The sequence below is a fragment of the Camelina sativa genome, chromosome 13, assembly GCF_000633955.1.
Source record: "Camelina sativa cultivar DH55 chromosome 13, Cs, whole genome shotgun sequence".
In the NCBI taxonomy this organism is placed as follows: domain Eukaryota; kingdom Viridiplantae; phylum Streptophyta; class Magnoliopsida; order Brassicales; family Brassicaceae; genus Camelina; species Camelina sativa.
The window spans coordinates 5568763-5583917 of NC_025697.1; the positions used below are offsets into that span (position 1 = coordinate 5568763).

Sequence of the window (15155 nt, forward strand, 5' to 3'; positions counted from 1 at the left end):
TTTTTTTGTTCAGGATTGTATAGGATGAGAGTGGGAGATATTGTATTGGTGACTGGTTTCTACAACAACGCACCTGAGTTTAAGTTTGTAAGAAGAGAGAACGTGCTCTTAAGCATCGACTCCGATAAAACTAATGAAGAAGATCTGTTTAAGGCTGTGGGTCAAGCAAAGCTAGTACTCGAGTCATCAGGTCTCATTCTAGAAGACTTCACCAGTTATGCTGACACCTCGACATTTCCCGGTCACTACGTGGTTTACTTGGAAGTAAAGGCTAAAGAGGGTGAGGGGAAGATGAAGAATACACAGCTTGAGCTCGATGAAGAGGCGCTCTCCAAGTGTTGTATGGTAATGGAGGAGTCGCTTGATAATGTTTACAAGAGATGTAGGTTCAGAGATGGATCGGTCGGACCTCTGGAGATAAGAGTGGTGCGTCAAGGAACGTTTGATTCTCTCATGGACTTTTTCATCTCACAAGGTGCTTCCACCGGTCAATACAAGACTCCCAGATGCATTAAGTCAGGGAAAGCCTTACAAGTATTGGAGACATGTGTGGTAGCCAAGTTCTTCAGTACTTGATTGTTCTTCCTTGGATAATATATATGGGTTCAAGTGATTTGTTGTGGTTTCAATAAATTTGATGTGTACTAGTTTGTCTGAATATATATTTTGATTAAGTCCTTGTTTAATTTTCCTCTGTAAGCTGGAACACTACAATGAGAAACAGAGCATTTTATTAAATCTGCCTCTGAACCGAAGTTTGAGATGGAAACTTTAATGGACTTGGAAAATAGATAAAGCTTTGAGATGAAACCAAACCTTTCATTACACTTCACCCACCTGAGCCCATGAGTCCATGACTACCAAAATAACTAGGGGGACAATCCGATTTTGTTTTGTTTCGGTTCGTTTTTTTTTTTCGATAAAAATCGCTTTCCTAGAAACGAACACCAATTTAACCATTTGTAGTTTGGTTTTGATGTAATTCGGTTTATTTATTTTATTTCCGGTTAAGCAACTAAATATATAAGTAATTATTTATTTAATATAATATGTTTAACATATGATAGATAATCTATAATCAAATATTGGATTATTCAGTCTGGTTTGGTTCAGTTACACATTTGATCAGTTTTGTTTGATTTCGGTTTTATTTGGTTCAAAATTAATCGAAATTAAAAAAAAAATGGTTTTCATCAATTTTTTTTTTTTTTAGTTTAAATTGGTTCAGTTTTATTCACTCCATCGGTGAAGCTATAGCAAGGACACAAATGCATAATGGTGGGGCAGTTGCTATCTTGAATCAATAGAAAACGGGTGAAAATATGAAGCTCAGAGAATCTCTGTAAACTTGAAGCTCCGAGACATTTTTTTTCAAAAACTTAGCTATGACATGACATGAGCAAATGCAACTAATTAACATTGATACCAAACAAGTTTCAAGTATCGCATGCGGAGACCTAAAGATCCATGTGATATCGTAAAGATCTTGAACTTTTTCTTCTTGACCTCGGCCACCTTCAACCTAACCATTTCCAAAATCCTTGTATTTTCATGTCTCCATATCCTTTCCACTTAGGTAATAGATGTCAATTGATTTTGTGCATAACCATATATGTAAGCAAAATAAATAAATCACAAGTTTGATCATTGTCTAGTCTTTCACTTGGTACCATAAGGTCCATAACACATCCGTTTTCCAAATCCTATTTTTTTGCATAATTTTTCGTATTTTGATGCATATATATTCCATTAATATTGTGTGAATTTTTTTAAATTTGAACATAAAAAAATCAAATATACGATCAAATTTCAAAATTTTAATGGATATTTATATATATGGTATTCAATAACCAATTGAAATATTGGAACGAATACAAAAAAATAATATCAATGACATTAAAACAGTTGCAATTATTTATATTTGTTTTTTCTAAAAAGAAAAAGAAGAAAGATCAGAATGTTGGATCCGCACTCATTCCTAGTTTGTGCATAACACTGCTGCCAAAACATGCGAAGCTAATAAGCTCCCAAAAATAAAAAGATTGAGAAAAAGAAAAAGAGAAGTCGTAGAGAACTATGAACTCAAAGAACGGTCCCACTCCGCACCATTCCAAAGGTTTTAATAATTCTATATATTATATCAACTTTTCTTGTAGATCCTTCTCTTTATAAAAACCCTTTTGTCACCTCTTCTTTCCTCCTCATAATATCACATCATAGCCTTAAGTAAAGAAAACCCTTATTTGCTCCCGATTACTTACTTGTTCATCACCTAGCCAAAGCTCCATGTCCTAGTCATTCCCCAGATTCCCTCTCCTACAACTTAGTTCCTTTCAAAGTCTATATTACACACCCGTGCTAGTTGTTCTTTCTGTTTGCTTGTGCGTGTGTTTGTTTACATATACGTGTGAAATTCATCATTTGTTGTAAAAGTGGATCGGAGGTATGGAAAGGGACCGGTTCCACCGGAAACATCGGCGGCGGCGGATGATAATCCGTCCTGGAACGAGACTGATGTCACCGCCATGGTCTCCGCTCTAAGCCGTGCCATCGAGAACCCGACAGACCCGCTGGTCAAACAAGAGCTTGATAAATCGGATCAACTTCAACAAGACCAAGGTAATTAAGTAATACTATAACTCTATACATATAGCTTTGAATTTGATCATCTGTCTCTAAGAACAGCTAAGTCTTTATTTTTGTTTTTGTTAGCTAGCTGATGTAACTTGGTTATATAATAAGTTAACTAACTAAAGACTTACTATTAATAAGCCTTTTATCGATTCTCTTAGTTAATAATTAAATTTGGGGGAAGAAAGGAATTTGTATAGGTTAGGTTCGATTTGAAGTACCTCAAGTTCAATGCATCTGTCATTTAATTTACTTTCCGTAAAGAACTTTCCTTCTTGTTTTTGAATTGAATCACCGATCAGGAGGATACTACGTGTCTATCCTTTTCTTTTAATACATCTACTAGATCTTCTTTTTTTTTTGAAAGTACTAGCTTCATATATTTTATTAACCTCATGTCTTAAACTCTCAAACATATATATAACCTACATATGGCTTCTTCTTACCTAACTAGATAGAGTAATTTTGACCACGCATGTTCCTTTGTCTTAGATATATATCATCATTCTCTGTCAACTTTATGGTTGTCCTTTTTATCATTACTTTGAGGTTTTTCAACATGACTAACTCGTTTTTTCGGTGCGTTACTTAGAATTAGAACTTAGAAGCCAAAATGTCAAACGACTCAGGTGCAAAGTCTTAATCAAAAATCAAGTCGTAGTTTATACTTGTATTGAGTGTTAATCACAAAATCAAATTTTGTTATTTGAATACTAAGTTAGATTTTAATAATATGTCATCCTTTAAAAAAAACAAAAAGGACACCCGAAAAATAATCATATATAGAAACAAATATCCAGTTAGTCTTTCTAAATACGGTAAAAACTTAAAATTGGGAAACATTTTGAATTGATGACGATTCCTTGTGAGAATGGATCTTAAATTGATTAGTTTTAGTTTACTTTTGTGGATTTTAGTGTCATTATGTAGCTGTTTGACTTTCGCTTGTTTGACAAGAAAAACAAAGAAAATTACGCTGGTTGTAATAAATATAATATTGAATCAATTACTCGACTCGAGTGTATGATTCAAGCTTTGATTGGTAGAAAATCATTTATAATTTGTATGATTTTGGTTCATTACAAATGTCTAGTAATCCAAGATATATACACTTGGATTGCAGGACTGATCACCCGTATATATAATTCCATCTAAAAATGTAATCTTATGAGAGGAATAGTATATAGTATATTGTGGAAAGTTCGGACCATGAAATCGCATAGTTGATGCGTTTAAGTATTATTGTATGCATCATCTTTAGTTAATTAGATCGTTCATTTTTTTTGTTTCTTTGAAGTCGTAAATAGTACTAAACTAATTAATATTCTCTTCAAATATTCTTTGCTAAAACTAATCGTTATAGTCACACACGTCATATAATTCTTCTCATGCATGTAGATTGCACATGCAATATGTAATTAATTTTATTCTTATGTCATGTTCTGCAAGATCAACCAAGAAGAAGACACTATAGAGGCGTAAGGCAGCGACCATGGGGTAAATGGGCTGCCGAAATCCGCGATCCAAAGAAAGCAGCCCGTGTCTGGCTTGGGACTTTCGAGACAGCAGAGGAAGCTGCTTTAGCCTACGATCGAGCCGCCCTCAAATTCAAAGGCACCAAAGCTAAACTAAACTTCCCTGAACGAGTACAAGGCCCTAGCACCACAACCATTACTCATGCCCCAAGAGGAGGTAGTGAATCAATGAACTCACCTCCTCCTCAGCCTGCTGATCCATCTTCTACTACTACTTCGTGGCCAGTGACTTATAACCAAGACATACTTCAGTACGCTCAATTGCTCACGAGTAACAATGAAGTTGATTTATCGTACTACACGTCGAGTCTCTTTAGTCAGCCCTTCTCAACGCCTTCTTCATCTTCTTCTTCTTCACAACAGACGCAGCAACAACAACAACAACAACAGCAGCAGCAGCAGCGGGAAGAAGAAGAGAGGAGCTATGGTTACCATTATTATAACTATCCAAGAGAATAATCTAATTTTATACATATTCGGTCGAATCAATATTATAAGTCGCTACCATATATATCTTCGTTTCATTTATTTTTTCGCAACCTTTGTTGCACCGAAAATATAAATGAACGAGAGGCATGTGTAACATTTTGTTTTTGTTTCGTTATTTTTAGTAAAATTTGGATTTGCTGAAGTTTAATTCTCTGAGACATGTCACTCTGATCCGTCGGTCGTAAAGCTTGTGTATCATCAATAACCTCAATGAACATGAACTGCAATACACATATAGATAAAACCCCTAATCATAATAGAAGTTGGTGTTTGAAAGAAGGAAAGAGGTTTGGATTATTGATCGAGAAAAATTATAGATATTAATTAACATGGTTTTAAGAAGAGAACTCCAAATATCTAGTAATCATATACCTAATATCATATATTTTTCCAAGTGCAAGCAGTCCTAGCTATTAATATATGCCACTATCCTAATTTACGTATACTGAACTGAAACAGAAAACTAACGTGTAAATGCATCAAAACAACTTGTTTACATGTAGTAAAAGTAATATAACATGAAATAATAGGAACAAGATTACTACTAATGCAGTATTCTTCCTCATGCTTATTTTTCTCAGCTATCAGCAAAAATCATTAACCAAATTTGGGTGATATATAACAGATTCGGTTAAAAAAATAAACTAAGAGAAAAATCAAATTGAATTACAAAAAGACAAAAGGGGAATTTTCCTCGAGGTTTAGTCGTGGTCCCTCTCGATATAGATCCTCCCCACACTATGTATAGTTCGCATAGATACTTAAATGTTTTGTTTGTTAGTTTTCTTTTTTCACGTACAATAATTTTCTCAATATGAAATTTATAGGATCGGAGGAGCTTTAAGGTTCTAAATTGAACACCGGTACACGAGATATTACCAGACTTTAAGACCTTGGCGCGTCTGGGACATTGTTTGAACTATATCAAGATAAAAAGATAGTTTCATTTCTTACATAGGTAAACCTCGTTAATTGAAGAAAAAGACAGATAAGGATTGACTAGGTCAAACAAATCTTCTTTTGTAGTTTTGGGGGAGAAGGGGAATCTTCTTTCTAGTTTAAGTGTGCTGAAACGATCTCAGACGATCACTACGAATATCGCAATCACTAATCGTTTAAAGAACAAAAAACGTGTTTAACCAAAAATATCGCAATCCCCAACCCAAAAGTGAGCCTTATCTGTCCACATATTCATGTGTCTTTTTTTAGAACGCATTTTTGTGTACATGCATCTATGCATGAATCGTACTCGATAGATTATATATATTCTTTTTTTTTTTGAAAAAGTGAAACTTCTTAGTTGGCTTGCTTGAATTCAGAGGTAATTTTTGCAGAATGTGCAAGCTCAGTGATACCAGCATATATACCCATAATAGAGAAACGTAAAGACACACCATTCAACGATCAGCATAAGGCGTGGCAACAACTGAGAAGGGGTCTATATGTTGAATTCAACTTGGTAAATTAGATGCTACTAACTTTGTTTTTTCTTTCTGTTTGATATCTCTTGAAACCACTTATTATGGTTTGTTACTGATGGTGAAAAACAAAGGTTTATGATCGCGGAACAACATTTGGTCTGAAAACAGGAGGGCGAATAGAGAGTATTCTTGTCTCTCTTCCGCTATCCGCAAGATGGGAATATGACCATGTAAAGTTCCCTATCATGTTATCCACATCAAGAAACTTTCTAAATCATGATTTATTGTTGTTGAGTGGTAAGAGTATAAAACTGAGTACTGATATTGTGGTTCTCTCTTGGTTGCGGATGATATATATTCGTGGCTTATGTTTCATGTTTTATTATTATTGATATACATGTGACTATGTGAGAGTAGGACAAGCAAACTTGGTATTGAGATTTAGATCGAGCTTGCCCCACCAGAGATAGTACTTTAAACACCGTGTATCTCTTTTCATTATTCTATCTCGACTTTGATTGGCCTCCCTCTCGTGATCGTCTCAGAATATATTCTGCATATATTCCAAATACACTATTAATTTTATCCATTAATATGACAAAATACTTAAGTTTTTTTTTTCTCTGAATCGTACGGGTGATAAATAATAAAAATTTGCATACGCAGATATTTTAAAAATTACATATTTGAGAATTTTTTTGGGTGGGGGTTGATAATTGATACTACGACATGAGCTTAGATGAGATGATGTAGAAAGGATAAGTAAAGAGCTTTTCTACAGAGTAACGCATGCGCAAAGGCAAAGGAGGAATTGGGTCCCGTCCCACTTGGTTTACGTCAAGTGTATTTCGAGGGCCATCCTTCCAGATCCCATGACCCAGTCTAATGATCATCTTTCAATCCCAATATCGATCTTTACCAATTCTTTATTCTTTCCATAAACTTAATAAGTTTCACTAGACGACACATATTTTCACAGAGACATTTTTCAACTCGATTTTCTATGATACTAGCGCTATAGAATACATAATCTTTGCACTACGTTGTCATTTGAAGATACTTTACACACGCATGCATCCAAAAGTCTAGTTTTGTGTCGCAAATATTTATAATTATTTGACGTGTCAGCCTAAAAAGATGAATCACATTTTTAACAGTTGATATATAAAACCCATTTCAGCCTCATATATATAGTCATCTCCTTAATTTCGTCATTAATACATGCGATTTTTCTGATAATTAGATCTCATTTTAACAATTTGACAAATTTGTCCCTAAATAAATATTACTTTCAGAAAGTGAAATGCTATTTTCTGAAAACATGAGACCTCGAAAATGATATAACGAGAGAAGTTCCGAATCTATTTTCAAGTAATCCTTTTTTTTTTTTGATTTTTTTATTGTCAAAAAAAAAAAAAAGTAATCCTTTTCGATATTGACTTGGGCGTACGGTAATCTCTGACAAGAGACTTTGACATCATGCTTTCGGCTTCGAAAATTCAAATATTGCGGCTGCTTTGCGTTGATTCCGTTGAGAGTCCCCCAGATAATAACAATGATGATCTTCGCATGCACATGAAGATCGCAGTTCTTATATAATTTAGATAGATTTCAATAATCAATATATATATATACTCATGTACGTGCATCTTTTATCTCAAATATTCATCTTGTGGGGTATGTTATATAGTAGCCTCGTAGCAATCAAAAACATAAGGGAAATATGCTTGAGTAGTCATGAGTTTATAACGTGGTCCCAACTCCCAATTGCATAAATTTAAACTATTAGGACTTTTTGGACTTGAATGGCACAGTTTTAGAATTTGTTCAAGTTTATGGTTATAACTCTTAAAGTCAGAACTCAGAAGAATGCTTTGTATACTTGTATCGGTTCTCTTTTGTCATATATTTTGTTTTAGTATTGTTGGTTATTTATACTTAAAATACATGACAAGAGGAATAAGTTCACTGCTCACGGAAGCAGAATGTCAAAGACTATCTAAAAAAAATATCATATTACCATTCATTAAGACTAGAACTGTCAAATGGTCCCTCCATGGATTATTTGGGCGAGTCCATCTGGACATTCTTTTGCATGGATCAAAGTTGGACAGTCTCAAATGGACAATGGTCCACAAAGTATCCATGTCCATTAAGACCATTGGTCATGACCATGGACAGCCCATCTTTTTTCTATTATCATTTACTTATAAAATCTGAATTTTATTTTTGTTATTTTTTTTGCTATTCACTTATAAAATCTGAGTTTTATTTTTGTTATTTTCTTTTATAAAATCTGAATTTATTTTTGTTGTTATTCACTTATAAAATCTGAGTATTATTTTTGTTATTTTCTTTTATAAAATCTGAATTTTATTTTGTTGTTTCTTTTATAAAATCTAATTTTTTTTTGTTATTTCTCTTCTAAAATTATGAGTTTGATGGAAAATTATGTAATTACAGTTTCTCCTCAAAACCAAAATTTTAGAGTATCCACATTTTTTGTCAAAACCGTAAAACTGTGTTTTCCCGCCAAAACCGTAAAATTACGTTGTCCCGCCAAAATCGTAAAATTGTGTTTTCCCGCCAAAATCGTAAAATTGTGTTTTTCCGCCAAAACCGTAAAATTACGTTTTTCCGCCAAAACCGTAAAATTACGTTTTCCCGCCAAAAACGTAAAACTGTGTTTTCCCGCCAAAACCGTAAAATTACGTTTTTCTGCCAAAACAGTAAAACTGTGTTTTTCCGCTAAAATCGTAAAATCACTTTTCCACAAATACAATAATTTATCTGTTTTATGAAAAAAAAATTATAAATGTATTTTATGAAAATAAAAATTTATAAATATAAAATATAATAATTTAAAATTATTTAGTTGTAAATAGAATTTCTCATTTTGGTAAGTGAGCAACCTATTGTCCATTTGGTTAAGTCCATATGGTCAATGGACAAAAATGATCAAATATCCAAATATACCATTTATTTTTTTGTCCGACTATGGTCAGCCTATATGTATATGGACATGGGCATTTTGATGGGAGGTCCGGCCAATTGATAGCTATAATTAAGACTTAGGTACGTGAATAACATGATCACTTTATATACATAAGCTTTTTGACTGGAATGGATCACTCTTTTTTTTTCTTACAATTTCTCTTCACATATTATAACGGGCTTTTTTAAGATCCAGCCCGGCCCATCCATCAAAATCTTTGACCGCCAAAAGCCCGCCTAACTTATTCATATCTAAAGAATTGTGCTTCATGGGTTGAAAAGAAAAACAAATATTATTGGTAGACAAGGATGAGGTAGAACTCAGTATCAAGGCCAAGAGAACATAGAGAAAGTGAAAGGTGCAAGTGCAACGATAAACAACGGGGACTGGTTTATTTTTTTCCAATGATAAACAACATAGTGAAACAACAAAGCTCTAAGAAGGGTCAGCTAGATACTGTATGAGTCAGTCAACTGTATCTTTCTATACTCTCTGATATTAATAAGTCGAAAAGCTTCTTCAGACTTGTTGACTCTCTCATCAATCAATGTTTCCTTAATTATAAACCAATTCAGAAGTGCAACTTGGATCGTGATCTGTTTCCATTTGATAACTTTCTGGAATTTCTAATCTCTTCTTCTTCTTCCAGTTTTTTTCTCCTTGCAGCCTCCTCCTTCTGTCTCTGCAACAGCTCCAATACCCGATACCTTTCCTCTTCTTTACGTTGAAGTTCCATTGCTTCTCTCCTCTGTGATTCTTCAACTCTCCTACTATTTTCTTCTAACATCTTATCCAGCTCTTCTCTTTCTCTCCGAGCTTGTTCCTTATTAATTATTTCCCCATTTTTACTTTAGCCTCTACTATTCCAAAACCATATAATAATACCAAACAAATATAGAGCGGCAACATTAACAAACAACTAGACTTACTTCCTTTCTTCTTGCCTCGTTTAGAGCAGCTTCCTTTTCTTTCTTCAGCTGTATTTCCACATCAAGAAACATCTTTTCATAGGCTTCCTTTGTCCGCCTTTCTATTTCTTCTTTAACTTCTTCCGTTTTCATCCTTTCCTCCACATTTTTCCTCACTGCTTCCTCGATCCGCCGTGCAGTCTCTTCTTCTAGTCGTTTGAGCTCAGCCTCATGCTGCAATCTTAATTTAGCAGAAAGAAAAAGAAAAGAAAAAAAAGAGTTAAGAGTTAGATCAACTCTGACAACACTAGCCAAGAGAAACTTTTAAAGATTCAGATCATTCGCAATGCATAATTTGATCAGTAGTTCTTCTGCTAATGCTCAAACACTAGATAAGAAGACAAAACTCTACTTCCGATAACATTTTTCACAGCCAACATTCCACATTACGTCAATAAACACAATAGAGAGCTACACTTTTCGTTCACATCTGCAAACTTGGAGAAATAGATTACCTTTTCCTACATGTCAACTTGCTCACTAGGAAATAAATTCTTAGAAATGCATATACTCGTTCATTCAAAGTTGCAATATTCCACATAGTCCATAGAGATGTCACTGTGAACAACAAACTTAACTCAATACTTTGCATTATGTGCAGAAGCTTTAATATATCTCCTAATCTGGAAAACAAACGACTCCCTTGCCTTCAAACACAAAACAGGGGAAGCAAGCAAGCATACTGCAAAACTGAAAGACAAAAACAACTTTAAAAATCAATTACCTAGCCTTGTCTTCCTGTTCTTTCTTCACTTCAATCGCAATTTTATGCTCCGATGAACTACTTCTATCCCTTTGGCGTTGCCTCGGTGTAGGAGACCTGCTCTTCTTGTGCCTACAAAAAATTGGAGAACTACTCTTATGAAGATGTGTTAAAACTATAGAGCAGCTTCTTCTAATCTACACTAACCAGCTAAATTACGAGCTTTAATGGCTAACCAAACTGAAGTGTTACAAAGAAACAAAACTAGCCAGTTTCTAGACTATGTTCTGTATTGATATATCGGAATTTGTGAAACAATTTATGACATAGAACTAACAATCTCACAAAAACTTGGTTCAAAACCCTAATTCCTAATTCCCCACATCTACCATAACTTCCGAGAGATTCGCTTCTCCACATTTATCTCACATATCTAAAAGGTAAGAAAAGATTTGTTACAGACCTTGATTGATAGGGAGAGCGGCTGCGGTCGCGTCTGGTACGACGGCTGCTACGATGAGTGACAGGCGAGCGGGAGTATCGTCGGCGGTGAGACGGCGACCTAGATCGCGAGTCGTTTCGAGCCATTCTCACCCCCTCTCAATGTTTTTGATTGGTCAATCAATGGGTTTTCTAACCAAATTGATGATTTGATCGGTTCAATGTTTTGTTAACCGAACAGACAGACCCAAGTTGAACCGACCTTGTTTCCGGTTCAATACAAACATTGTTTCCGGTTCAATACATACCGACCTTGTTTCCGGTTCAATACAAACATTATTTACGTACATGTTGATTATGATCATACATCCGACCAACATGGATGTAACATAGTTATATATATATGTTCCACCATCATTATTAGTTCACTTTCATACCCATAGTATCATAATCCTTGTAAGAATGGGATATCATAATCTTTCTAAAAACGGGATATTAATAGTATTCTCTTTACTTATCGTCTGTTAACTAATCCTATTTATGGGGAAAAGAACAAGTCTTACGGCAACGAACATATCGCCGCACCACCCTTCCACTGTTTTCTCTAATCTCTTCTCCAAACCTTTCAATTCATCCACCTCGCCAAAACAAAACTTCACTCTTTTGTAAATAATTTCGCGATGACTTAATTAGAAAAGGTTTTGTTTTGTTTTTGTTCTTGTTGCAGAAAATCAAAAGCAGCAAGCGCAAGCATGTTGCGAAGGTTCGATTTAACAGACCCTAAAGCTGCCCTGTTTATGCTTGATGATGTGACCACCAACGTAAAGCAGATTCAAGACTCCGTCTTGGAAGCAATACTTTCACGTAATGCCCAAACCGAGTATCTTAGAGGTTTACTCGACGGTCAAGTCGATAAGCAAAGCTTCAAGAAGAACGTACCCGTTGTGACCTATGAAGATTTTAGGTTTTATATCGATCGTCTCACTAATGGAGAGCCATCTGATCTCATCTGTGATCGACCCATCAGTTTATTCTTGGCCAGGTTTCTTCAAATTAAACGATCCACCTTTTTTTTTTTGGATCTGTGTGGATCTATGATAGCTACAAATATTTCTAAGCTGAAAATTTTATTGACTAGAGTTTCTGGAAGAGACTTGAATCTTGGGTCTTATATAACCCAAGATGAGATCGACCCACATGCACATGCAATTTCCAAATTAAGTCCACTTTTTTACAAACAAAAAAAACTTAAGAGGAGGTTTAAACTTGTTGATACTTGACTTTGTTAATCTTGTATAATATATGTACATTAAAATTGAGGTGTTGAATATATAAAGATTTAAGGAAGATATTGGTTTTGCAGCTCGGGTACTTCAGCAGGAGTTCCAAAATTTATTCCTCTGACAGCAGAGGAATTTGAACAGAGGATATCGTTTGGATCTATGTATAGATGTCTACTCTACAAGTAAAAAGTCCTAAACTCCAACTTGTGTGTCACTTTATATCAAACCAAACAGAGTTAGTAAAACCCAAAACCTATTGTTGTTACTTGTTTGCAGGCACATCAAAGGGCTTAACCAAGGAAAATCTCTCACGTTCTATTTCGTGACCGGAGAAATCAAATCTGTCTCTGGGCTAATGGCCATGTCTATGATAAGTTGTATTTTGAAAAGATTGAACACAACCAACTCACTTCTATAGTAAAATCAATAAAGCCTTGGCACTCACGTTACATGGGTGTGAACATGCCCTTACAGGGGGTTTGAACATGCCCTTACATGGAGTGTGAACATGCCCCTTGTTGCTGCTACTACTGTTTCTTTATTGTGTTTGTTATCTTACAGGGATAAATTACAAATAAGCCCGCATGAAATTGCGACTTGTGTAGACACTACTCAGAGCATGTACTGCCAATTGCTTTGTGGGCTTCTACAACGCGATAATGTAGCTCGCCTCGGTGCACCCTTTGCTTCTACCGTCGTCAAAGTAATGAAATTCTTAGAAAACCACTGGCATGAGTTATGCTCAAACATAAGGACGGGCCATCTCAGTGATTGGATCACAGACGCCCAATGTGTCTCTGGGATTGCTAAGTTCCTCACCGCTCCAAATCCGGACCTAGCGAACCTCATCGAACAAGAATGCAGTAAACAATCATGGGAGGCAATAATGAGGAGACTATGGCCAAAAGCAAAATGCATTGAAGGCGTCATTACAGGATCCATGGCACAATACATTCCATTGCTGGAGTTCTATGGTGGCAGTCTTCCGTTGGTTTCATCGTGGTATGGCAGCTCCGAGTGTTTCGTCGGTGTCAATGTCAATCCTCTGTCCAAGCCTAGTGATGTGTCTTACACTATCATTCCAAGTATGGGGTACTTCGAGTTCTTAGAGGTCGAGAAAGACCAAAAGACTTGTCATGATCCCGTAGAGAACCCTGTGGTCGTCGATCTTGTAGATGTTAAAATTGGCCATGATTATGAACTCGTTGTCACAACGTTTTCCGGTAAGTCTTTTTCTTGTTTACCCTCTCCTCAGAACAAAATGTATTTTAGAATTTTGTTTTGTAGAGTTCTTGCTTAAAAAAATGATAAAAGAAAAAAAAAATAGACATTTACTGTTTTCTTAATGTGCATAAAAAATCTATGTCTCTCACAAGATCTCTATATGATTTAACAGGTCTTTATAGGTACCGTGTGGGTGATGTTTTACGAGTGACTGGTTTCCACAATAATGCGCCAAATGTTCGTTTCGTGGGAAGACATAATGTTGTTCTGAGCATCGGAATGGACAAGACATACGAAGAAGACCTCCTCAAGGCAGTGAAAAACGCGAAGCTCCTACTAGAGCCATACGACCTAATGGTCATGGAATTCACTAGCCGTGTAGATCTTTCCTCGTTTCCAGGACATTACGTGCTCTATTGGGAACTCGGGAGCAAAACCAAGGACGCAAAGCTCGAGCCCGACCCGAATGTTTTGGAGGAATGTTGCTTCACTATTGAGAAGTCTTTTGACACTGTGTACAGAAAAGAACGAATTCATTCTGACCACTTGAGATTAAAGTTGTTAGGAGTGGTACTTTTGACGAGCTCATGAATTTCGCCGTGTCTCGAGGCTCTTCTGTGAGTCAGTACAAAACACCTATATCGGTGACGAGTGAAGAAGCCTTGAAAATATTAGAGGCGAACGTTGTTTTTGAGTATTTTAGCCGGAAAACTCCATCATGGGAGTTACATGAGATGTATCCCAGCAGATAAAACCGCTGTCACATTATGTGTGATAATTTTTTTCAATAATAATGTATAAATTTCTTACCCAAAAATGAACGCTGAATACCAAAAGGGTTTTGTTTTCGCTCTTTACACATGTCTTCGATCTTCTTAAATTACACTAGTGAACTATATGTTGTGCTTCACTTACGTTCGTGTTAATGATCTTTCATTTAATCGATTATCCGGATATTAATATATCCAAATTAAAGATAACCTGAAAAGACAGTTTTGTATTGACACGGTCATAATCGTCGCACTAACAAAAATTAAAGAACTGACAAAAAAAAAGTCACACTCGAGGACAAAAATATAGAAGAAAAAAAAAATATATATATATAGAGAAGAAAATCATGCATCAAATGTTCGATGTGTCACCTCCCCCGTAAAGCTTATGTCTTATCTCCTCGTAATATTCACCACACCACGTGTTGCATTGTTTGTTTCAAAGCCTTTTGTTAAAACCACTTTCTGAAAAATTAACAAATATTTTCTGGTTTTTATGTTAAAATAACAAATCTGTTTATCAATATCAAGAATTTACGGCAAATCAAACATTACGCCACAGCACACCGTTGGCTTTTGCTGGAGAGAGAGAGAGAGGCCAGAGCTCATCCATCTCGCCATAACAAAGGTGAGAGGCCAGAGCTCATCCACCTCGCCATAACAAAGGTCTCTTTTTTTTTTTTTTTTTTTTTTTT

The 15155-nt window shown here is 35.4% G+C and overlaps 4 protein-coding genes, 1 long non-coding RNA gene and 1 pseudogene across 14 annotated transcripts in view; 5 read left to right on the top strand and 1 right to left on the bottom strand.

Moving 5' to 3' along the window:
- LOC104735330 (4-substituted benzoates-glutamate ligase GH3.12) overlaps nucleotides 1-738 on the top strand; it is a 22014-nt gene extending 21276 nt beyond the window's left edge. For all 3 annotated transcript variants that reach the window (XM_010455094.2, XM_010455092.2, XM_010455093.2), the window contains exon 5: nucleotides 14-738. In XM_010455094.2, coding sequence (XP_010453396.1) covers nucleotides 14-576 — 563 coding nt within the window. In that variant the 3' untranslated portion in view covers nucleotides 577-738. The remainder of the gene's footprint in view (nucleotides 1-13) is intronic.
- Nucleotides 1957-4803, top strand: LOC104735331 (ethylene-responsive transcription factor ERF113-like). Its single transcript, XM_010455095.2, has 2 exons — nucleotides 1957-2619; nucleotides 4081-4803. Exons 1-2 carry the CDS (start codon nucleotides 2526-2528, stop codon nucleotides 4623-4625), a joined length of 639 nt encoding a protein of 212 aa, XP_010453397.1. The 5' UTR covers nucleotides 1957-2525; the 3' UTR covers nucleotides 4626-4803.
- LOC104735333 lies at nucleotides 5955-6444 on the top strand. The gene is made up of 2 exons (XR_759448.2): nucleotides 5955-6114; nucleotides 6208-6444. It is a non-coding gene; the product is annotated as an uncharacterized LOC104735333 (long non-coding RNA).
- On the bottom strand, nucleotides 9398-11355 carry LOC104735334 (uncharacterized protein At1g10890-like). Of its 3 annotated transcripts, none has more exons than XM_010455097.2 (5): nucleotides 11206-11355; nucleotides 10764-10874; nucleotides 10618-10662; nucleotides 10001-10220; nucleotides 9398-9894 (listed from the first exon to the last, which is right to left on the bottom strand). In XM_010455097.2, the coding sequence occupies exons 1-5, from the start codon at nucleotides 11328-11330 to the stop codon at nucleotides 9643-9645; spliced, it is 753 nt and encodes a 250-aa protein (XP_010453399.1). In that variant the 5' UTR covers nucleotides 11331-11355; the 3' UTR covers nucleotides 9398-9642. The 3 variants fall into 3 exon arrangements, with proteins under 3 accessions (XP_010453399.1, XP_010453398.1, XP_010453400.1); XM_010455096.2 differs by having other exon boundaries at nucleotides 10618-10686; XM_010455098.2 differs by lacking the exon at nucleotides 10618-10662.
- Nucleotides 11882-14462, top strand: LOC104735335 (annotated as a pseudogene).
- The window catches only part of LOC104735338 (indole-3-acetic acid-amido synthetase GH3.17-like), a 4105-nt gene continuing 3871 nt past the window's right edge, over nucleotides 14922-15155 (top strand). For 3 of the 6 annotated variants that reach the window (XR_002034793.1, XM_010455105.1, XM_010455104.2), the window contains exon 1: nucleotides 14922-15126. The gene's annotated coding sequence lies outside the window, so the exon portion shown is untranslated. The remainder of the gene's footprint in view (nucleotides 15127-15155) is intronic. The other 3 variants (XM_019234646.1, XM_019234645.1, XM_010455106.2) reach the window with 2 other exon arrangements.

Bases quoted from the DNA above. Each gene is read 5' to 3' on its own strand.
- LOC104735331 (XM_010455095.2), top strand. From the start codon at position 2,526: ATGGTCTCCGCTCTAAGCCGTGCCATCGAGAACCCGACAGACCCGCTG. The intron at 2,620-4,080 runs GTAATTAAGTAA...ATGTTCTGCAAG, and splicing joins TCAACTTCAACAAGACCAAG to ATCAACCAAGAAGAAGACAC.
- LOC104735334 (XM_010455096.2), bottom strand. From the start codon at position 11,330: ATGGCTCGAAACGACTCGCGATCTAGGTCGCCGTCTCACCGCCGACGA. The intron at 10,875-11,205 runs GTCTGTAACAAA...AATTTTTTGTAG, and splicing joins CGCTCTCCCTATCAATCAAG to GCACAAGAAGAGCAGGTCTC. The intron at 10,221-10,617 runs GTTAAGTTTGTT...TGCTAAATTAAG, and splicing joins CACATAATGCAAAGTATTGA to ATTGCAGCATGAGGCTGAGC.